Source organism: Talpa europaea, assembly GCF_964194135.1.
Source record: "Talpa europaea genome assembly, chromosome: 7".
Classification (NCBI taxonomy): Eukaryota; Metazoa; Chordata; class Mammalia; order Eulipotyphla; family Talpidae; genus Talpa; species Talpa europaea.
The window spans coordinates 82,301,783-82,326,074 of NC_140074.1; the positions used below are offsets into that span (position 1 = coordinate 82,301,783).

At 35.7% G+C, this 24,292-nt stretch overlaps 1 protein-coding gene across 4 annotated transcripts in view; it reads right to left on the minus strand.

The window, feature by feature from the left end:
* The window catches only part of NF1 (neurofibromin 1), a gene marked incomplete at both ends in the record, with an annotated part of 273,922 nt that overhangs the window by 139,605 nt on the left and 110,025 nt on the right, over nucleotides 1–24,292 (minus strand). For all 4 annotated transcript variants that reach the window (XM_084237353.1, XM_084237352.1, XM_084237351.1 and 1 more), the window contains 13 exons: nucleotides 10,128–10,339; nucleotides 10,428–10,609; nucleotides 11,179–11,295; nucleotides 11,998–12,081; nucleotides 12,510–12,632; nucleotides 12,889–13,028; nucleotides 13,423–13,863; nucleotides 15,161–15,244; nucleotides 15,635–15,708; nucleotides 16,229–16,481; nucleotides 19,571–19,732; nucleotides 21,287–21,410; nucleotides 23,057–23,136. In XM_084237353.1, the coding sequence (XP_084093479.1) occupies nucleotides 10,128–10,339; nucleotides 10,428–10,609; nucleotides 11,179–11,295; nucleotides 11,998–12,081; nucleotides 12,510–12,632; nucleotides 12,889–13,028; nucleotides 13,423–13,863; nucleotides 15,161–15,244; nucleotides 15,635–15,708; nucleotides 16,229–16,481; nucleotides 19,571–19,732; nucleotides 21,287–21,410; nucleotides 23,057–23,136 (2,076 nt within the window). The remainder of the gene's footprint in view (nucleotides 1–10,127; nucleotides 10,340–10,427; nucleotides 10,610–11,178; nucleotides 11,296–11,997; nucleotides 12,082–12,509; nucleotides 12,633–12,888; nucleotides 13,029–13,422; nucleotides 13,864–15,160; nucleotides 15,245–15,634; nucleotides 15,709–16,228; nucleotides 16,482–19,570; nucleotides 19,733–21,286; nucleotides 21,411–23,056; nucleotides 23,137–24,292) is intronic.

Consider the following 24,292-nt stretch of genomic DNA (forward strand, 5'->3'; position numbering starts at 1 on the left):
ACAGAATTCTCCAGAAACCAAACTTCAAGCCACAGAAAAATGTGATCTGATAGAGAATTCAAAACAGCTGTCATGAAGAAACTCAACAAATTAGAAGAAAATTCAGAAAGGCAGTTTGATGAGTTCAGGAATAAGATTAATGAACATAAGGAATTCTCTTCCTTCTGTTAAAGAGATTAAAATTATAAAAAATAAACCAAACAAAGTCTGGAGCTGAAGAACCCAACAAATGAAGTGAAGACTGTAACAGAAAGCATTGGAGATAAAGCAGACCATATGGCAGAATTTGTGAGAGAGAGGATGGAAATATAGAACTGATTCTGGTTGAAGAGGAGTGAATGCTAAGATTTTTTTTTTTTTAAATGAAGAAACTCTGTAAGAACTACCCAAATCCATGAGAAAACGTAACATAAAGATAATGGGTAACTCAGAAGAAATGAGCAGAGAGCTTATTTAAAGAAATAACACCTGGTAATTTCCCAAACCTGAGGAAAAAACTGAATATACAAGATCACAAAACTAACAGAATACCTAATTATATCAACTGAAAAACACGTTAACCAAGACATATTATAATAAAATTAGTAAAGGTGTGGGCCTCCCCAGTGGTGCAGCGGTTGAGCGCTGGGCTGCAAAGCTGCCCACAGCCTCTGCAGCGCTGGTTCAAACCCTGGTCACCGGGGAGGGTCCCACATGGCACGCAGACCTCTCCTGCCGTGCCCACTGCTCCCCTCAGCAGTGTACTTCGGTCCTTCTGCCTGTTCTGCTCCCCGCTCTGGCTCTGGTGAATCCTCTCACCCTCCCGCGCTTCTGACTGTACCCAGCGCTTGTATAAATAAATAAATAAATCTTTAAAAAAATAAAATAAAATTAGTAAAGGTGTTCAACATTTCTTGTAAGGCAATTCTAGTGGTGATAACTCCTTTAGCTTTCATTTGCCTGGGAAAACCTTTATTTTTCCTTTATAACTGAATGGAGTAGAGTAACTAGATAGAGTATTGTTGACTGACCATTTTCATCTTTTAGTATTTTGAATATGTCACTCTAAGACAGATCAGAAGGAGGGAGGGAGGAGCACAGGGGACTGACGTGATGGTACACGGGTGCATTGGTGAAGGAAATTCTATGGAGACTGCACCTGGGCGGGGGAAGGAGGGGCAAGAATTGTTTAAAAATGAATAATTTTGTAAAAAAAAATTAAAATAAAAAATGTAGATGGGAGCCAGTCTACTTGAAAACAAAATGACAAAAGTAGACAACATTTTAAGGTTGAAATCAGAATCAGAAAATTGAAATTCTTTCAGAATAGAGTAGTAAACACTTGTAGCACAAAGGCTAAAAGGAAAGCAGCATTGAAAATAACTATATATCATCAATTTGGTAACTACCAATATAAAAAGTGACAATCTGTAGCAACAAAATGGGAGTATAAAAAGGAACTGTATCAGCAAATAAAGACAAGACTATCAGCAGAAACAGAATTATCTTATCTGTGAGATGTTTGTATGAAACAAAACCTAGAGCAGAAACACCAAATAAAAAAAGGAAACAAACAAAAAAAACCCCACAAATAGAAAACCACCACAATAAAATGGCAGAAAGGAAAAAAAAGAAAGAGGAAAGAATTGATACAGAGAAACCTGAAAACAAAAGACAAAGTGGTAGCAGTACAGCCTCATATATTATAATCACCCTAAATGCAAATGGAATGAACCATTTAAGAGACTCAGAGAGGGTGGATACATTTTAAAATAAAGTAAGACCCAACTATATACTGCGTTCAGAAGTCCCACTTCAACTCTAAGGATAAACAGAGGTTCAGAGTAAAGGGGTGGAAGAAGCTAGTGGAACCAAAAAAATGACAGTTACAGCTATGTCTCTATTGAAGTAAAATAGCCAAAAAAAGGTAACAAGAGAAAAAAATGGGCATTATGTAATTAAGGTGTCATAACACTTATTAATATATGTATCCCAAAATAAATAACAGGAATTTATAAATAGGAACACCCAAGTATATAAAGCAAATATTAACTGCCCTAAAGGGGGAAATGGACAGAAGCATAATTAATAGCAGGGTGTTTTAACACCCCACTTACACTGAAGAATAGTTCAGACAGAATCATCAAGGAAACAATGACCTTAAATGACACATTGGACTAAATGGATTAAACAGATATACATAGATCATTACAATCAAAAGGAGATTAGGGCCTCCCTGGTGGCGCAGCGGTTGAGCGCTGGGTTGCGAAGCTACCTGCGGCCTCTGCGGCGCCGGTTCGATCCCCGGCTGCTCCCCGGCCACCGGAGGAGGGTCCCACATGGTGTGCAGACCTCTCCTGCTGCCCGCTGCTCCCCTCAGCAGTGTACTTCGGTCCTTCTGCCTGCTCTGCTCCCCGCTCTGGCTCTGGTGAATTCTCTCACCCTCCCACGCTTCTGACTGTACCCAGTGCATGTATAAACCAAACAAACAAATAATAAATAAATAAATAAGACATGCCTCTAGAAAATTTAAAAAAAAAAAAAAAGAAAAGGAGATTAAACATTTCTATCAAATGAACATATAACATTTTCAAGGATAGCACAGCCTAGGACACAAGTCTAAATAAATTTGAAGACTGAAAACATATGAAACATTTTCTAATCACAATGGTATAAAACTAGAAATCACAAGAAGGTTGCAACTATCATAAATGTTCAGAAATTAGCCAACATGCTACTGAAAATGAATGGATCAATGAAGAATCAAAGGAAAGATCAAAAAATACCTAGAAACAAAAGAAAATGAAAGTATAATTCATCAGAAGCAACGGGATGCAGCAAGAGTTATAAAAAGAGAGAAGTATATAGCAATTTAGGCCTGTATCAAAAATCAAAAAATGCTCAAGTAAACATTCTAACATTACAATTACAGGAACTAGAAAATATAAATGAAGACTGCAGGCAATAGGAGGAAAGAAATCATAAAAAAAATCTGAGCAGAAATAAATGATAGAGGTCAAAAAGACAACACTAAAGATCAATGAAACCAAGTACGGTTCTCTGAAAAGATAAGCAAAACTGACAAAACATTAGCAAGACTTGCTAAAGAAAAATAAGGCTCAAATAAAATCACAAATGAAAGAATCACAACATGTGCTACATATAAAAGATCAGAAAAGACTACTATGAACATCTATACACCAACAAACTAGACAACCTAGAAGAAAGAGACACTTTCTCAGAATCATACAACCTCCCAAGAATGAATCAAGAAGAAAAAAAAAATCTGAATAATCTAATCACTAAAGTAAGGAGATTCAAACAGTAATCAAAAGCCTCCCAATAAACAAAAGGACCAAACCAGAAGTCTTCAGTTGTGAGTTCTACAAATGTTCAAAATAGACTTACTACCTATCTTCAAAGATTTAATGGAATCTTTAGGGTTTTCTGTGTATAATATACCATCTGTAAATGACAGTTTTGTTTCCATTGCAATTTGCATGGCTTTTATTTCTTTTTCATTCTAATTGCTCTGGCTACAACTTCTAATACTGGGTTGATTAATAGACAACTTGGTTTTGTTGTCTTGTTCCTGTTCTTCAATAGTTTCAGACTTTCACTAATGAGTAAGATGTTAGCTATGGATTTGTCATATATGACTTTTATTATATGATAAAATCAAACATAGTAAACGTAGATCAATGGAACAGAATTGAACGTCCAGAAAGAAACTTACACATATACCAACAACGAATTCACAACAAACAAAGGAAACAAACACACACAAAAGAGAAAGGAAAGTCTCTTCAATAAATGGTGCGGGGATACTGGACAGCAACATGCAAAGGAATGAAACTAGAACACTGGCTTATACTGCAAATTAATTTAAAAAATTAATTCAAAATAGATTAAGTACTTTAATTAGACTTGAAACCACAAAATACATAGAAGAAAAACTTGGTGGTAAGTATCTCAACATAGGTCTTAGAGAGGTAGTTTGCATTTTACTTCAACAGCAAGGGCAACAAAAGCAAAACTAAATGTGGGACTACATCACATTAAAAAGCTTTTGCAGAGTGAAAGAAATCATCATAAAAACAAAAAGGTGGGCCTCCCTGGTAGTGCAAGGGGTTAAGCACAACACTGTGAAGCTATCCACAGCCTCTGCAGCACGAGTTCAATCCCCCGGACAGGGAGCTACCCACATGGCGCAACACACCTCTCCTGTCTCACCTGCTGTTCCCCTCAGCAGTGTATTTCAGTCAGTCTGCCTGTTCTGTTCCCACTCTGTCTCTGGTGAATCCTCTCACCTCCCACACCCCAGTTCTTGTAAACATAAATAAATGTTTTTGAAAAAAAAAAATGCAACTTACTGAATGGGAGAACTTTGTAAACCATACATTCAACAAAGACCTAATGTCTAAAACACACAAAGAATGTATATATATATACTACTCAACAACAACAAAAAGAACCACAGGATCATAAATGAAAGAGGAGAAATCACAAGGGACACAGCAGAAATCAAAAGAATAATCAGTAACTACTATGAACAGTTATATGGAAACAAGTTCAACAATCTAGAGGAGATGGACAAATTCCTACAACTCTACAATCACCCAAAGCTAGATAAAGAAGAAATAGAACACCCAAACAGACCAATTACAAGCAGCGAAATTGAAATGGTAATCAAAAACCTCCCCAAAAACAAAAGCCCAGGACCTGATGGATTTATAAATGAATTCTACCAAACATTCAGAGACGAATTAGTGCCTATCCTTCACAAACTCTTCCAAAAAATTGAGAAGGAAGGGACAATACCAAACACGTTCTATGAAGCCAATATTACACTAATACCAAAACCGAATAAGGACAACACAAAAAAGGAAAACTATAGGCCAATCTCCCTAATGAACACTGATGCAAAAATCCTCAATAAAATTTTAGCTATCAGAATCCAACAATGTATCCATAAGATAATTCACCACGACCAAGTTGGATTCATTCCAGGGGCACAAGGATGGTTTAACATCCGAAAATCAATCGTTATCCAACACATCAACAAAAAGAAATATAAAAACCATATGATAATATCAATAGATGCTGAGAAAGCTTTCGACAAAGTGCAACACCCATTCATGATAAAAGCCCTTGAAATTCTTGGGATACAAGGAACATACCTCAACATCATAAAGGCCATCTATGACAAGCCAACAGCCAGTATCATTCTCAATGGTGAAAAGCTGAAAGCAATTCCATTAAGATCTGGAACAAGACAAGGATGTCCACTCTCACCACTGCTTTTCAATATAATACTGGAAGTCCTAGCCAGAGCAATAAGACAAGAGAAAGACATCCAAGGAATCCAAATAGGAAAAGAAGAAGTCAAACTATCACTATTTGCAGATGATATGATAATATACATAGAGAACCCCAAAATCTCCACAGAAAAACTAATTCAACTCATCAATCAATTCAGTAAAGTGGCAGGATACAAAATCAACACGCAAAAGTCAGTAGCCTTCCTATACACAAACAATAAATCTGAAGAAGAAGAAATCAAAAAAACCATCCCTTTTATTATCGAAACAAAAAAAATCAAGTATTTGGGAATAAATCTAACAAAAGAGGTAAAGGACCTATACAAAGAAAACTATAAAACACTGTTAAAAGAAACAGAAGAAGACACAAAGAAATAGAAAGACATCCCCTGCTCATGGATTGGAAGAATAAACATTATTAAAATGGCCATCCTACCAAAAGCAATATACAGATTCAATGCTATTCCAATCAAAATTTCAATGTCATTCTTCAAAGAAATAGAACAATTATTGATGAAATTCATATGGAATCACCAAAAACCCCGAATAGCCAAAGCTCTCCTGAAAAAAAAAGAAGGAAATGGAGGTATCACACTCCCAGACTTCAAACTATACTACAAAGCCATAATCATCAAAACTGCATGGTATTGGAACAAGAACAGACATACAGACCAATGGAATCGAATAGAAAATTCAGAAATAAACCCACAGATTTATGGTCAACTAATCTTTGACAAAGGAGCAAAGACTATGCATTGGAGCAAAGAAAGTTTGTTCAATAAATGGTGCTGGGAAAACTGGGTCGCTACATGCAAAAGAATGAAGCTTGACCACTACCTCACACCATACACAAAAATCAACTCAAAATGGATTAAAGAACTAGACATAAGACCCGAAACCATAAAATACATAGAAGGAAATATAGGCGAAACTCTACGGGATTTGCACATCAAAGACATCTTTACAGACACATCACCCAAAGCAGTGAGAGTGAAGACAAAGATAAACAGCTGGGACTACATCAAATTAAAGAGCTTCTGCACAGCAAAAGAGACAATAACAAAAACAAAGAGAAACCCCAAACTGGGAGAACATTTTTGCACCCAACACTAATGATAAAGGACTGATCACAAAAATCTGCAAAGAGCTGATGAGACTCAGCAACAACAAAGAAAATAATCCAGTCAAAAAATGGGCAGAAGAGCTAAAAAGAAACTTCTCTGAAGAGGAAATGCAAATGGCCAACAGACATATGAAAAAATGTTCAACATCACTTGTAATCAGGGAAATGAAAATCAAAACTACATGAGATACCATCTTACACCAGTGAGAATGGCACATATTAAAAAAACTAGCAACAACAAATGTTGGCGAGGGTGTGGAGAAAAAGGAACTCTTCTGCACTGCTGGTGGGAGTGCAAACTGGTCCAACCGCTATGGAGAGCTGTGTGGAGATTTCTGGACCTACTAAACATAGAGCTTCCATATGATCCAGCAATTCCACTCCTAGGTATTTACCCAAAGGACACAGAAACATCAATTCCAAAGAGCACCTGCACCCCTATGTTTATAGCAGCACTGTTTACAATAGCTAAGCTTTGGAAACAACCCAAATGCCCAAAAATAGATGACTGGATCAAGAAGATGTGGTACATATATACCATGGAATATTACTCAGCATTCAAAAAAGATAAACACATGCAATTTGCAGCAACATGGATGGCGCTGGAAGGGATCATGCTCAGCGAAATAAGCCAAAAAGAAAAAGAAAAATACCGGATGGTCTCACTCATAGCAGGAATCTAGAAAACTTAAATAAGGGACCAGGAAAATGAATATAAGAAAGTGAAAATCAAAATCAACAAAAAACTATGAACCAGAGACACTTTTTGGGGGGTGGGGGGCGGGAGGGGAAGGATTGGGGTCAGAATGGGGCGTTTGCAATTGTATGGGGGAATATAAAAATAAAATTTATTATTTAAAAAAAAAAAAAGAACCAACCACATTTAAAAATGAGCAGAGGATCTGAACAGACATGTCAAAGAAGACATGCAGATGGCCAATAGTCACATGAAAAAATGTTTATCAACACCTGTTCATAAGGTTAATATCTAGTTATCTCAACTCTGGGCATTTATCCAAAGAAAAACAAAGAGTCTAATTCAAAAGGCCTATGCACATCTATGGTTATCTCATCTCATTTACAATGACCAAGTATGGAAACAACATAAGTGTCCATCGACATATGAATAAAGGGCAGTGTGCACATAGGTACACACACACAGGAATAGTACTCAGTCATTAAAAAGAAGAATGAGGTTTTGCTATCTGCAACACATAGACCTTGAGAATATTATGCTAAATGAAAAAAAATCAGGAGGAACACAAATATGATTTCACTCATATATGGAATATTTTAAAAAAAAGCAAATGAACAAAGCAAAAACAAACTCTTAAATACAGAGAACACACTGGTAGTCACCAGAGGAGAAAGAAGGTGGGTGACATAGGTAAAGAGTGTTAACTATATGAACATGGAAGAAAACTAGTCTTTTTTTTTTTAAGAATTTATTTTATTTATTTATGCATACAAGAACTGCGGTGCAGGCTAGAGATATGGGGGGGAAGGGATGAGTGGCAGGTATGTGAGAGGATTCACCAGAGACAGAGTATGAAGCAGAACAGGTAGATCTACTGGAAAAACACTGCTGAGGGGAGCAGCAGCTGAGACAGGAAAGGTCTGCTGTGCCATGTGGGTTAGCTCCCTGGCCAGGGATAGAATTCATGTCGCAGTGGCTGGCATTAGCTTGATAGCACTGAGAATTTATCCTGTGTCACCAGGGAGACCAGAAAACTAGTCTTCTGGTAGTGATCATGACGTAGTGATATACGTGTCTAACATTATAATGTTGTATACCTGAACCAGTATTACTTTAATAGCATTTTTTTTTTTTTTTAAAAGTGACATCTGGACTAAAACTTTAAGAAATTAACCTTTTACAAGGGCAGACTCATTTCAGGCAATGGTGCCAATGGGAGTGGTGGTGGCAGTAGCGCATTAGCAGCAAGGTACTCTAATTATTTCTAAGGCAGAAATAAGTCTAATATGTTTGATGGCCAGTTTGGTTTAGCTTGGGTGAATAAGAAGGAAGGTGATTTGAGAAATGAGATAGAACTCAGGTTGGGTAAAGTCTTGTAAGCTAGGGTAAGGAATCTGAGTTTTACTTTAAATGTAAGGAATAAAAATACTGTAACTATTAACCAGGAACAAATTTATAGGCAATGACATTAGCTACAACTTACTATGCTGAAATCATGTTGGGTACAAGATAAACTAAAAAGCTTTTTTACATCAAAAGGAATAACGCTTCTCAAATTTTTGGCTAAAATATTTTGTTAAGAATGGTATGGTTTTGGGCCTTCCCAGTGGCGCAGCGGGGAGGTAGTTTGCAGCTTCGCTGGGTTGCGAAGCTGCCCGCAGCCTCTGCAGTGCCGGTTCAATCCCTGGCTGCCTCCAGGCCACCGGAGGAGGGTCCCACATGGCGCGCAGACCTCTCCTGCTGCCTGCTGCTCCCCTTAGCAGTGTACTTTGGTCCTTCTGCCTGCTCTGCTCCCCGCTCTGGCTCTGGCTCTGGTGAATTCTCTCACCCTCCTGCGCTTCTGACTGTACCCAGTGCTTGTATAAATAAATCTTAAAAAAAAAAAAAAAAAGCAACTCTTAAAAAAAAAAACCAAAACGGTATGGTTTTAGGAAAGTTACTGAGACACCAAGTAGCCATATTATGTCTTCACTGTTTAAAACAAACATCATAGGGGCCTCCCTGGTGACACAGGGGTTAAAGTCTCAGTGCTATCAACCTATTGCCAACCACTGCAGAATGAGTTCGATCCCCAGCCAGAGATATAGCTCACATGGCCCAACAGACCGCTTCAGTTTCTCCTGCTGCTCCCATCAGCTATGAATCTCAGTAGATCTGTCTGTTCTGCTCCCCACTGTCTCTGGTGAATCCTCTCACCCCTACCCCTGAACCTCTGGCCAACACCCCAATTTTTGTATGCATAAATAAATCTTTAAAAAAATAAAAATAATAAAACATCATATTTTCTTTTTTTTTTAAGATTTTTTAATTTTTTATTTATACAAGAGCTGGGGTACAGGCCAGAGGCGTGGGGAGGGTGAGAGGATTCACCAGAGACAGAATGGGGAGCAGAACAGGCAGACAGAATGAAAGCACTGCTGAGGGGAGCAGTGGGCTAGACAGGAGAGGTCTGCTGCGCCATGTGGGAATCTCTGTGGCTGGCCGGGAATTGAACCCGCACTGCAGAAGCTGTGGACAGCTTCACAGCGCTGCACTCAACCCACTGTGCCACTGGGGAGGCCCCAAACATCATATTTTCCAATGCAAAAAGTGTTTAAATTAAAAAAAAAACTGTACAATGTGTTATAGAAAAAAGAAGTGTGAGCTGACATCATAAACAGACATAATCTTGATTTTTATTTCTACCATCACTAACAACTAAATATGAGATTTAACCCTAAATACCTCACTTAATATATGGAAGCATCAGACCAGATCAATGACTTTAACATTCTTTTGATTACTGTTTAAATAGACTTTTTTCAGTAGAGTAGAATACTAGTAAGGGCTAGGAGCTCCCCACAGTTGAAACCACTTTCCCACAGCTAAAAATCACTCAAATTATTGAAAGTTTCTTCCAGTTCTAATGTTTTAGCAATTCATTCAATAAACATTCACTAAGCAGATGTATTTTGAAGATCTGCTATGTGCCAGGCACTCTTCTTCCCCACTTACTCAATTAACTTACCCACTGAGAACAAGGTACCACATTGGCCAGAGCCATAGCTATAGGGAGCTCTCCCTGATCACCCATCATCGTGACCAATTCCACCAGTCTCTCAAACCGATCTGCCAACACAGTTTCTGCAAGTGTGTCAAACTCTGTGCCTTGTTGGAGGATTTTTGTCAGAACTTCCATAAATGTAGCTCTTGTCTGGAGATCTTTGTGATAACCCAAACCTGATATGGACACATAGATGCAAATTTACTAGCATGGCCTTGCTGAATAGGTTTTACCTTTTTATATAAAGCTTTCATTTTATCTCACCTATGGAGTGCATGAGGCCACTGTCCACGTTAGCATTTAGTAAATTTGACATTGCAAGGACAGTACAATGTCTTAGTGATGCCAGTCTCCGAGACATGCCACGTTTCCTACCACCTGTTTGTGCATTTTCATCTTCAACTTCACTACAGTCGTTCAAAAGATTCATAAACAATGTAAAATACCTGAGAAATAAAACAGTGAAGGCCATATCAACCAGAAAGCTACCTGACATTTTGAAATCACCATATGTTTATCACATGAGTGGGGATGGGTATCTATTTCTTTCCAGTCTTGGGGTAATCAGCCAAAGTGGCTCATTATGAAATGTTCCATGTCAAAAATGGTTTTATCATGACAAAAGCTGTACATGTTTCATAACATAACTACCAAACAGATGCAATGTTTCCTTGTAAAAGCATTATGTTTAATGCTAAGCATATAAAATTAGTGGCCCAAATAGTTTAGGCAATGGTATTTAAAGTGACTTAATGAGGCAACCTGGGTTTTATTGCCAATAAAATTCACTGATCAGATTTCTTCAAAAACTACGTTTTTTTTTTTATATTTGTCCTGCCAGGGGGAATATTTCTTCAGGCATATGATACATATTATGAGATAGCAGTTAATGGCCATCATAGTAAAGCAATAGGTCCATTTTCTAAACAGAATTATTTGCTACTTTAGTTATACTTTTTTTATTTTGTTATGGGACCTTGCTTTTTGTTTTGTGTTTATGGTGACTGAAATTTACTTAAGAAATAACTGTGATTTGGCTTCCATCAATTCCACACCATCTCCTTCCTCAGGCTGCAGTGGAAGACCAGCCAGGAGTGAAACTACTGCTTCCATGCTTGCCTGGTCCAAATCTCTGAGGGAAAAAAATTAAAGACCAAAAAAATTGAGATTATTCTACTTCACCTTCCCCTCAAATAAACTTCTTCCTAACAAACACAAAACTTTAGAAAACTACCCATTTCTTTAAACTAGTCAGACAACCTAAATAATCTGAGCTAATATTTACATACCTCAGAATGCAAATTGAGGAGGAGAGAATAGTTTTCTACAAAGTAACCTTACAAAATGAATACCTTAAATCAAAAGCATGTACTATAAAACTAGACCTGATCAAAGAAATATATCTGAGATGGTTATTATGAAGTTAATAGTGTTAAATTATTTTCCAATATGCAGCAATAAATATTTATCATTAGAGCAAACGTAAGCAATTACTTCTTAAAAGTAACAATTTGGTTTTACAACTTACACTTTAGAATCAGTTAAGTCCTCCAATAATACCTTTATCTAATCATAAAATAAATACATATATATCATTTCCCCATAACTATAAACTATCCTTCCCAGACAACACTAACTTTGCAAACATAACACTCTCTCACATTTTTTTACTGAAAGTCTTTCTATTAAAAATGTTATATCTTCATATAATGCAAATACAAAATTTTTGATACAAAAAATACACATAAAATATATGTATAATAGCTATAATGAAGTTGTACTAATGCTTACAATAAAACCTGCTAATAACTTAAAGGTCATTCCCTTTTTTTACCTTGTAAGACATTTAACATCATCATCTGCTGCTTGGTTTGATGTTCCCATAACCCAGTCTGTCAGGTATTCTACCATTTTATTCCTAGAGAATGGCAGAAAAAAGGGAACAGCCCGAAAAAAAAACAAAAAATTAGGTCACACATACACCTTTAGTCATAAATTTTAATAGCGCAGATAATTTGTCAAACAACTCAGTGACATGAACAAATCTAACAGAAGAGCACACATAAGCAATGTGGATACTAAGCCTCCACATTAGCCCTCAGCTATAGTTTAGAAATCAAATTAAATTCTTAGCCCAAATATAGTATAATTTCAGGAAAAGGGAGCCCTGTCATGAACACAAAGCTCTGGGAAATTTAAAAAGACACAGAGAGTAAATAACATGTAAGATGCTTCCTTTCCGTCTCTCCCCCTTCCATGACAACAAGGTTATCTGCTATTTTTCTATACCTTCACTTAACATAAGAAAAATATTTAAGATCTTACCTTGTTTTTTTGAAAACTCACCTAAATTTCATCTCTTGACAAAATGAAAGGTCATCTCTCCTTGCCATCATTACTTCAACTAACTGACACAGTTTCGTTTTTATTTGAATTGCATGGACCATGTTCCCAAGTACACGAACATATCTATTTAGATATAAAAACATGAAAAAAAATCAGATATCAACAAAAGAAATGATTTTCTAAATGCATTAATCTCTAAGTAATATGATTAAATGTTAGTATAAAAACTGTAAAATTTTATTTATGAGAAAATATGTAATTTCTGATTAGTTTATTGGCACATCCTAATTTAGGTGCAATAAAGAAGAGGACAGCAAATTATTTCACTAGTAACTACCAACACCAATGTGTTTCTGCTACATTTCAGTAGAATGCTTACCTGACCAGATTTAACATCATTGTTTCAATGCTAGCTTGTCCCAGATGTTCAGAGCTGCCTTCAGTATGATTATCTAGTAAGTTTTTCATTATAGCTATAGTTTGCTCTACAAATTGAGTATTGGTATCAGTCAATAAAACCTAAAGAACGAAATACATACTGGAATCAATGCACAGCAGACAGATCTTAGAGAGATGAAGCTGCCTGAGATCTAAATGACATACAAATGCAGAAAAGCAGCCTCAGACATAGAAGTGCAGAAAAGCAGCCAAACAGGCATAGGGATACACACAAACATTCATACCCATACCAAAGCCATTCATAATTCCAGACACATAAATGTACTGGAGTTTAAGAATCAAATTAATTCCCACAATGAATGATTCTTCTTTTTACAATTTTTTGCCTATTTAAAAATAGTGAGTAAATATTCGTGCAAGTATCTAATTGATCTAAAAGAAAAAGGTTTAATTATCTCAAACAACTGACTCTATTCAAAGGGAAGGGTGAAAAATAAAGCAGAGAACACTTTACCTGTCCTTGGGAGTCAAAGAACTTGCTGATGGTATTCCTCAATTTGTTAAATAACATTGGATAAAGAGCAGGACTCAATTCTAGACCCACCAGATCCTTAACATTGGTCCGTATTTGAAGTCCCACTTTTTCATGGTTACACACCATTAAGGATAGCAGCCGATCCATAAATTTACTGACAGGTGTATCAGCATTTCCCTCTGAGGACATCACTGAGATCATGGAACCCTTTCGTTCACTCACTGGGCCCATTGGTGGGCTATAGGTTGCCAGACCAGAATTGCTTCTCTGCTGTAGACACACTCCTCCAAGGGCACAAAGGAAGCCAGTCATGTTAATCCATTCCTGTAGGGAGTCTGTGTCAGACAAATCTATGGATCCTCCTCCACTCACATGAGACATTCGCCTCTTAACGATGGTCTTATGAAGGCTTTCAGCAGCCTAAACACAAAGTTTTTATGAAAAGCATGAATTCAATCTAAATTGGCTGAGACTTGACTAATGACCCAACATTTGCTCCTAACAAAAGAACATTTTTCACATTAAAAAAAAATCCAAACTTAAGATCAACATATACATTTTCAGAGTCACATTATATTTTTATCAGTTAGACTAAAATAATCAACCCAAAATTATTAAATTTCATTTAAAAAGCTTTGAATCACATGAGTGAATTCTCAAACATCATGCCACATAAAGGAAATCAGTCTCAAAACACCAAATATTGCACAATTCCACTTATATGAAATGTCCAGAATAGTCGGATCTATAGAAAGACAGCAGATTAGTGGTACCTAAGACCAAGGAAAAAGGAGGAAATTAAGGGTTTACAGACCAATAGCTAACGGAGATCTGTTTTTAAAAATGTGGCAATAAATGCACTACTCTGAACATATTAAAAACCACTGGACTGTACATTTCAAATGGGTGAATTGTATGATATGTGAATTAGGTTTTCAATAAGTTACCAAAAAAGAAAAGTTTTCATTCAGAAGCCATATAACCCCTCCAAATAATATTAGGTACACATTTTTCACAAAAGCAATTTTTTTTCCCTCATTCTAAGTAAGTTTGATAAGAAAAAAAGGTCTGAGAGACTAATCAATTTTTCTAAAAAACAGTATGAGAGTAATATGGACATTATAAATCAAATACATAAAACTGTGAATTTTTGGAGTAGCAAATGAAAATAGCTGATATATGAAATTTTCAAATCTTAGAATTTCATGTAATCTATGGATTCAATCATTCACACCATACCTTTTAATTAGAATACCTAATGAAATAGTGAAATGTGTTGTTTCAATTTATTTTTCTCTACCTTGTCAACCCTTTCCTGAAAATTCTATGAAATACTCTGATGGAAAAAAAGAGGGGAAAGGAATGTTCTCTACCACAAGTCATCACTAGCTCAGCGCTTTCCAGTATTTCTACAATGATTGAAACATTTATATCTACTCTGTCTAATACAGTAACTAACTGCCACATGTGGCTACTGTATCTTCAAGACTCTGAATTTTAATCACACTTCATTTTAATTAAATTTAAACTTAAATGTGGTAAGTAGCTACCATATTAGATAACATAGGGCAGAAAACTAAGAGTCAGTTTTATTTATTTATTTGTTTGTTTGTTTATTTATTTATTTTATTACACTAAGAGTGACTCAAAAGATTTCTGAAGTACATATATTTAATAGAACAATTAATAGATAACAAACTCAACTTTCCAAACTCACCTGGCCATCTTCCATTTTGGCTTTTGGGTAATTGAGGATTAGCTTTGTAGCTTGTTCCCACTTTGCATGTGTATCTTCCCAAGCCTAAAATGAAGACAATTGCCATTTGAAATCAACTTTAAACCTAAAGCTAAAATCAATCAGTAATAGGTTTCAAATTTACCATGTAAGTATACTACTTGTAATATGCACAATCTTAGGTTTACTTCAAAACCATTCCTAGTTTGTTTTATATATATATATATATATATATACATGTATACACACATATTATATCTATATATACATACATGTATGAATATACATATTTGTGTGCATCCATACACACATATATTCTATGAAATATATTTTCTATTTATATAATTCTATTTCATAGAATGTGTGTATGCGTGTGTGTGTGTATGTATGTGTATTCCATGAGACTTCTAAAATTAAGGGTGGGAACTGGAAGTGATGTTTCTGTTGCTGACATACCTCTGTGTTTCCTGCAGTGGGATGCTCAATGCGCCTTAGAAGTGCCATCACTCTTTTCTGAAGTGCTGCTCTTCCTAGGCAACAATAGTAGCAAATCAACTTATTATCATACAGAGCTCTGCTCCCTCAACAGAGACCCTGGCAAGCCCAACCCAAAATACAAACTGGAGAAGTGAAAAGCTTCAAATTGATAAAGTTGAATACTTCCTATCATCAATCTCCTGGGAAAAATATTTGACTTGGATTCCATAATACCCACAGCACAAAATAATTATCTTTACCTATATTTACTCAAAACATGTATACCAGTGTTTAAAACTTGCTATATACAGTTCAAGCATATTAAATTATATAATCTATAACTGACAGCAATTTATACGGGCAGTGTTTTAAACAAATGTATAGCATATTTAAAACTCAGTGAGAAATTATTCCAAATGCTATTTATTTCCACCCTGTCTGGTGCAGAAAGGGATTTCAGAAAAGCCACTATAAGTAAATTTACAAAGTAATAATCTTAAATACATCCCTAGCACAATCAGATTATTTTGTCAAACTGACTGTCAAAGTAAACTGAATGAAAGAAACACTTACCTGTTGACATCATATTACTAACAGAGGCAAATTCCATGAATGTGTTATAGTTGGGCAAGAAGTTATGCACCGACACTTCATCCACCCCACACCGGATATCTGCTTCCTCACAGAGGTGGCGGAAACAGGACATGGCAACCAGAACAGCTTCAGTGTCAGGGCTCCAAAGAAACATATATAGGGCCACCTCAAGTTTGGTCTGGGCTTGTCGGCATATTGGTGGGGTTCCACTGCACCCTGCTGCTGCACTATCCTGAAGTGGGAGGCATATATTTGCAACTCAGGTGATATTATTTATAAAACCCAATAATGGTACAAATTGTGTACCATATATATTTGCATACAATAATCCACAAGAGCTTTCCCCTTTGATCATGAGGAGAATTTTCAAGCCCCAAAATTTATGTCTGAAAAGAAAGAAAATCATTCAAACCAAAATAACGCTCTACTCTCCAAATTCAAAATCAAACACATATTATCCTATTCCACATTCCAGACATGTAAATTAAGTCTAACATGGGCGCAAATAAAACATTTGCAACATAAATCTACTGAACGAAAAATGTAACACAGTTTCTGGGCATTATAAATGACAAAGGAAGAGGAAGTAACAGGAAATTCTCTCTACTTGCTGAAGAGAAGAATTAAGTATACTGAAGCATTGACATAAAAGCACAGACAAGAATTAAATATTGCTGCAGAAAATCTACTTGATTATGAATTATATATTCTTAAAACACACAAAAAGAAGAAATCCTCATTTACAAATGAATGCAAATTGTGCTGGTAAAGAAGATAATAGTAAACCAAACTGCTTAGTTGTTTTTTTCCCTCCACTAAAGATCATATTTAAAATTATGTCTATGCTCATGGATCAGAAGAATTAACATTATCAAAACGGTCATCCTACCAAAAGCAATTTATAGATTCGATGCAATTCCAATAAAAATCTCAGTGGCACACTTCAAAGTTTCTATTCTTCAAAGAAATAGAACAAATATTGCTGAAATTCATACAGAATCACAAAAACCTTGAATAGCCAAAGCCTCTTGACTAAAAAAGGGAAGAACAGAGGTACTATACTCCCAGACTTCAAACTACACTATAAAGCCATAATAATTAAAATAGCACGTTACAAGAATAAAAAGACACACAAACCAATGGAATCGAACTGAAAACCAAGAGATAAAGACACACAGATATGGTCAACTAATCCATGACAAATGAGCAAAGAATAAGGAACAAGGATAAGTCTCTTCAATAAATGGTGCTGGGAAAACTGGACCATTATATGCAAAATAATGAAACTAGATTACTACCTCACCTCACACCATATATAAAAACCAACTCAAAATGAGGGCCTCTCCAGTGGTGCAGCAGGTTGAGTGCAGTGCTGTGAAGCTGTCTGCAGGCTCTGTAGCGAGGGTTTGATTACCGGCAGGCCAGGGAAATTCCCACATGGCGCGGCAGACCTCGCCTATTTCGCCTGCTGCTCCCCTCAGCAGTGTATTTCAGTCAGTCTGCCCGTTCTGTTCCCCGCCCTGTCTCTGGTGAATCCTCTCACTCTCCTGTGCCTCTGGCCTATACCCCAGCTCTTGTATAAAAATAAATAAATCTTAAAAAAAATTAAAATAAAAAACAACTCAAAATGAGTAATAGACTTGAATGTAAGACCTGAAACCATAATATATATAGAAAGAAACATAGGCACAACACTTTATGACATACATCTCAGAAACATCTTTGAAGACTCATCTCCAGAAGCAAAAAAAGTGAAGGAAAAGATGAACAGCTGTGAATATATCAAACTAGAAAGCTTCAGTACAGTAAAAGACAATAATCTAAATTAAGAGACAATCCACAGATTGGGAGAAAACATTTGTACTCCATACAATTGAGAAGGGACTGATATCAAAGATCTATAAAGATCTTATACAACTCAAAAAAACAAAGCAAATAACTCAGTCAAAAAATGGGCTGAAAAACTAAAAAGACTTCTTCAAAGAGAAATGCAAATGGCCAACAAGTATATGAAAAAATGCTCAATTCATTTATAATAAGGGAAATACAAATCAAAACCACAATGAGATACCACCTCACACTGGTGGGAATGCCCATATTAAAAAAAAAACTGGCAACAACAAATGCTGGTGAGGATGTGCAAACACTGCTGGTGGGAATGCAAACAGGTCCAACCACTATGGAAAGCTTCCTCAAATTACTAAAAATGAATCTACCATTTGACCCAGCAATTCCATTCCTAGGAATCTACCCAAAGGATACAAAAATACTAATTCGAACACTGCCTATGTTTATTGCAGCACTATTTATAATAGCTAAGATATAGAAACAACCTAAATGCCCAAAAACATGGATCAAGACAATATGATATATACAGATACATATACAATTGATTACTATTCAGCAATCAAAAAAGGTAAACTCATGTCATTCACAGCAACATGGCTGGAGCTAGAAGGGATTATGCTCAGTGAAATACCCCAGAAGGAAAAAGAAAAATATCAGGAATACAGGAAAATTGAACAAAGGATCCAAAAAAAGACAAAACTTGCAGGTAAACTATAGATTTGCGGTATACAGCAGGGGAGAGGTCAAAACAGGAGAGGGAAGAGCATAAGGTACTATGGTGACGCTTCACAGGTACAATGTGGTGGTGGGATATTTATGGGGAATACACCTTAGGGGAGAAATCAAATACTTTATAAAAATGAACAACAATGTAAGAAAATAAGGGAATTTAATCAATAAAAAATTGTCTTAAAATAAAGCTTTAGTCTGGAAAAGAAACTCTTGTAATGATTTGATATTTTCACTTGTCCTATATTTTTAAAAGGAACAACGCACACAAGCAAAAAAAAAAAAAAATCATAGCAATCTGTAACATCAAGCAAAATGTTTTTTCTCTCAGTGAATTTATACATGTTTGTTGGTACAACTTTTAAACTGAAGAATATGAGTGGTCATGATGAGGTAGAAGTTTATATTAATTAATGGTTATCAGGTATAGCTTATAAATGTCAAATGCTTGATAAAGGGCTATTTACATGTGATCTCATTTAATTTTACCATTCTCCAATTCTGGGGCAGGAAGAATTATCATCCCCATTCTAAAACTGAGGAACTAACAGAGATGTTAGGAATTTCCCTTGGGTTCCACAGAGAACATTGACAGAACTAGTATGTAAGAAGTTCTTTACTGTGCTATATTATCTAGCTGAAACTACCAAAGTCTGTGAGAATAAAAGAAACACACACACACACACACACACACAAATAGAGCACAGGTGATGACACAGAAAACTACAAAAGAAGCTTCATTACCATAGATAAGTTTCCTTTTCCCTTCCGGAGAGAAGTTCCAGGAGTACAAGTACGTAGTAACTCCTCATGATCCATGGACATATGACTGGTATTTCCACTTGAAGGAACATCACATCCTACCCCATACAGGAAAAGAAAATGACAGGAACTTCTGTCTGCCTGCTAGAAAGAAGTAACAAGTGAGCTCTACTGAAGCACTGATAGCTAAGAAAAATAAATGCTCAGTGTGACTTGCCTTCCCATTTGAGGCTATCCTGGAAAACCTCTTCTCCCAACTCCTAACCCTCAACCTTGAAAAACATTCACTAGAAACCAAGTAGTACAAATATTGTTTGCTCAATGTTTTTGAAATTCCTCAGTTTCTCACCCTTCGAGTCATCAAAAACAACAGGTTCAAGAAACATAAATTAAGACTAACATGAAAACAAGTAAAAGATCAACAATGTAAATCTACTGTATAAAAAATAGCATGTCCTGCTCAGTTAATTATAACCAACAAAGTTTATTTATTTATTTTTTGTCTCATCAGATCTTATCCTTGTGCCACATTACGATAATTGGAAGCTGACCTTTTTGAGATTAAGTTCCTTTGGACCAATAATTAACACCAGTATATAGGCTAAGTACATGGTGCAAGAATAACTTTGCTGATCAGAGGACTACAGATTCATTATACTAAAGCCAAATTCTATTACATTAACACACTAAGATAAACCAGGTATGAATAAACTCAATAAATCTATTTATCATTATTCCATTTATAAGCAATGGAAATTTAACAGGTTGCATGACACCCTGAAAAGCATAAATTTTAAACATTTAAGATTTACTATAGCTATAACTCCAGAAATGACAAATTCATTAAATAGAGTATTCCTAAAACTATCCCATAAGTTTTTTTTTAATTGACTAATTACAGAAACTTTGTGTTAAAATAAATTTAAAGGGCCTCCCTGTGGCACAAGGGGTTATCTACAGCTACTGCAGCAGGAGTTCGATCCCCAGCCAGGGAGGTGACCCACATGGCACAGTAGACCTCTCCTGTCTTACCCATTGTTCCCCTCGGCAGTGTATTTTAGTAGATCTGCCTGCTCTGCTCCCCAATCTGTCTTTGGTGAATCCTCTCACCCCCTGTACCTCTGGCCTATACCCCAGTTCTTGTATATATAAATAAATAAATCTTCTAAAAAAGTAAACAAAAAGAATAAAATTAAAGCTCTTTCCTATCCCCTATAACTCCCTCACCAAACTTTAATAGTTAAGAATCAAAAATTTCATTCAACCCTAAAGAGGAAACTCCTGATATTTTCAAGAGGTGATATATTTATGAAAATAATATAAATAAACCTCTTCCCTTAAGCTTCTTGATAAATGTCATCCTCTGGACTAGTTTAGCCATGAAATTCAGTGTTATGCATGAACTTCAAGACAACATGCTCCTCAATCTACTTAGGATTATCAGCTCCTACTCCTTCCCCTCCCCAAAGTCCTACTTACTCAACTAGAATTTATCAGAACTATGGCTTTAAAGCCAGCTTTCAGAATTTTTTTTAAATGTTGATTGGTTAGTCATGTCCTCTGACTATACATTTACCTTGACAACCTTGTAGGAGGGAGAAATTCATAAGATCTAATTTGGCTAATAAATACTTCCTTAACTTTATTCAATCACCATTCCAAATTTTTTCCCATTTCTAAAGATGTCATTTTGCTTACCTTATTTTTAAGAAGGAATTTATTCCTGCAGATCAAAATTTCCCGCAACCATTTGAGAATTTCTGTGCTACTAAGCATCTGATGGCTAGTTAGTTTCTTGCAGATGTAAAAAAGCATTTGTGAGCTGCAGTAACATAAAGCTCATTGTTACCAGCATCATCAATAAATAACCTAATATAGATATAATCAGTACATAAGAATAGTATTTTCTTATAAATGGACACAAGTTTAGAGAAACTTCCCTTCCAGGACTTGTTTCATAGAAATGATCATCAAAATATTAACTGTGTGATAATCAAAGGAAGTAAGTCTGCAGGTTATGTAAAAACAACTTCCAAATAAGTAAAAAATTATTTATTCTAAGCCCCTTCCCTTCTATACTTCTAACTGTTCCATCTATGCACCGCATTCTTACAGAGGAGTCAAAATAAAATGAGAGACCATGTGCAAAGCAGTCTATAAACACAATGCTTTTAGAGCAGGGTCTACAAATAATTGCCTGCAGGCCAAATCCAGACCATCATTTGCTTTTGTAAACAAAGTTTTAGTGGAACACAGTCACATTCATTCATTTAAATATTGTGTATGGTTGCTTTCATGCTCTAACAGCAGAAATGAACCATGATCACAGACTACTTGGCCTACAAAGTCTAAAATAATTACTAACTGGCTCCTCCCCCTCCCCAAAGTCCTACTTACTCAACTAGAATTTATTAGAACTATAGCTTTAAAATCAGCTTTCAGAATTTTTTTTTAAATGTTGATTGCTGGTCCCTAATTCTAGAGCTGCACTGTCCAACAAGTAGCAACTGACCAGCCACAGAAGATGATTAAGCAATTGAAATGTGACTTGTCCAAATTGATATGTACTGTTAAGTATGAAACACATCAAATTTTAAAGACTATGTGGAAAAAGAAAAACATAGATACAAATAATACCTCATTAATAACTTGCATTCTAAACACATGTTGAAATAACATTCTAGATATACCATGTTAAAAAATATTAAAATTAGTTTTACCTGTTTATTTAACTTTTTAATGTAGCAACTAGAAACTTTTAATTGTATACAAGGTTCACATCACATTACTATCAGAGTAGATCACTCTAGAGTCTATGATTTAACTCAGCAACAAGTGACTTAGTGCACCCACTTCTCTTATTAAGATAATGACAAAACTTGAGGCTTACATATTTACATTTTCCTCAGTGTGTTGCTTTTGTGTTCATTAAAAGGTAATTATTCATATAACCTAGGAAATAGATTATAAAATTCTGTATATATGTTTGCTTTCTAAGCAGTTATTATTATTATGTCATTCACCAAAAACACTGGTATTATGGAAAATTTATGAAAGATCATAGTTTAAAAATCTGAACTATTAATGTTACAAAATTTTAACATTCTATGCCTCTAACTAACAATCAATTAAAAACACAGTTGTAACTACATAGAAAATATGAAATAGAGAATCCTCCAAATAACAGTACTTCACGTTGGGTAATTAAATTTAGCATATTTTGAAAGTTGTATCTTCTAAAACTCAGTGACATTCTTTTAGTTAAAACAAGAAATAGTCTAATTAATAATCTCAAGTCAAATAAAATACAAACATCCAAACAATACAAATACAAATAAATTCCAAATAGTAAGTTACCCTCTGGAGGTATAGGTGAATGAAGTTTTACAACAAACTAAGTACTATAAAGTGAATATTTAAAGACAGAAGATAAATTTTTCAAATGAATTAAAAAATAAAAGTACATACCTAATTTCCCAAAATGTTTCAACAGGAGCATCAGGATTCCACAAATCAATGCTGTCTAACTGATGAAGAACTAGCAGAGCCTGATATTTAAGAGAGAAAACTTAACTCAAAAAATTTTAAATATTCCAATTGACCATAAAGTTAAAAATGTGTTTGGCTCACAGACCATTTATAGGAATTAAATAATTCATTAAAAACACACACACACTGGCCTCCCCTGGTGGCACAGGTGGTTAAGCACCGCGCTGCAAAGCTGTCCGCAGCCTGTGCAGTGCCAGTTCGATCCCGGTCGGCTGAGAATCGCACATGGTGGGGGGCAGACCTCTCCTGTCTCGCCCACTGCTTCCCTCAGCAGTGTATTTCAGTCAGTCTGCCTGTTCTGTTCCCCACTCTGTCTCTGGTGAATCCTCTCACCCTCCCACAAATCTGGCCTGTACCCCGGTTCTTGTATAAATAAATCTTAAGACACACACACACACACACACACAAACTTATTACATAAGTTAAAACTATCAATGTATCTGGAGTAAAATTAGACTCTTCCTTCAAACTGATACTACCCTAACTCCACTTCCACAATGCTTCTCTACAAGTCCATTGTGGAGCTCTGCACATTCTCCTCAGAGTTTGGTTGGTATGCTTGGTAATTCCTTATCCCCCTTTAAAATTCTTTATTAAAATTCCAATAAAATGCTGTTTGGAAACACTTGTTCAGCTAAACACTAGTCAAACACTGGGAACAACACAAATGTCTGTCATCAAATGGGTGAATAAATTGTGGTCTAACCAGCCATGAATGGAACACCATGCAGCAAAAATATGTAATGCATATTTTTAAAAAAGGAATAACCACTGACATATGCAACAACATCAATAAATGTGATAATTATGCAGTTAAAGACAATGAAAGGAGTGTGTATAATTCTAATTATACATATGCAAATTAATCTATAGTAACAAAAAGCAGATCATTGTACCCAGGGGTAGCTGGGGAAACACAGGGCAATAATGGAAGAGGGGGAACAAGGAGCACAAGCCGTTTTGCAGTAATGGACACATTCACCTATGTGGCAATTAACAGCTGAATCACCTAGTATAATCATCAGTACAATATTTATCAACAAAAACAAAAAAGAAAGAACTAACACACGGACAAATCTCAAAAACTTGCTGAATGAAAGAAGTAAAACAGAAAGGACACATAAGTCTAAGATTCCATTCATACAAACTTCAAGA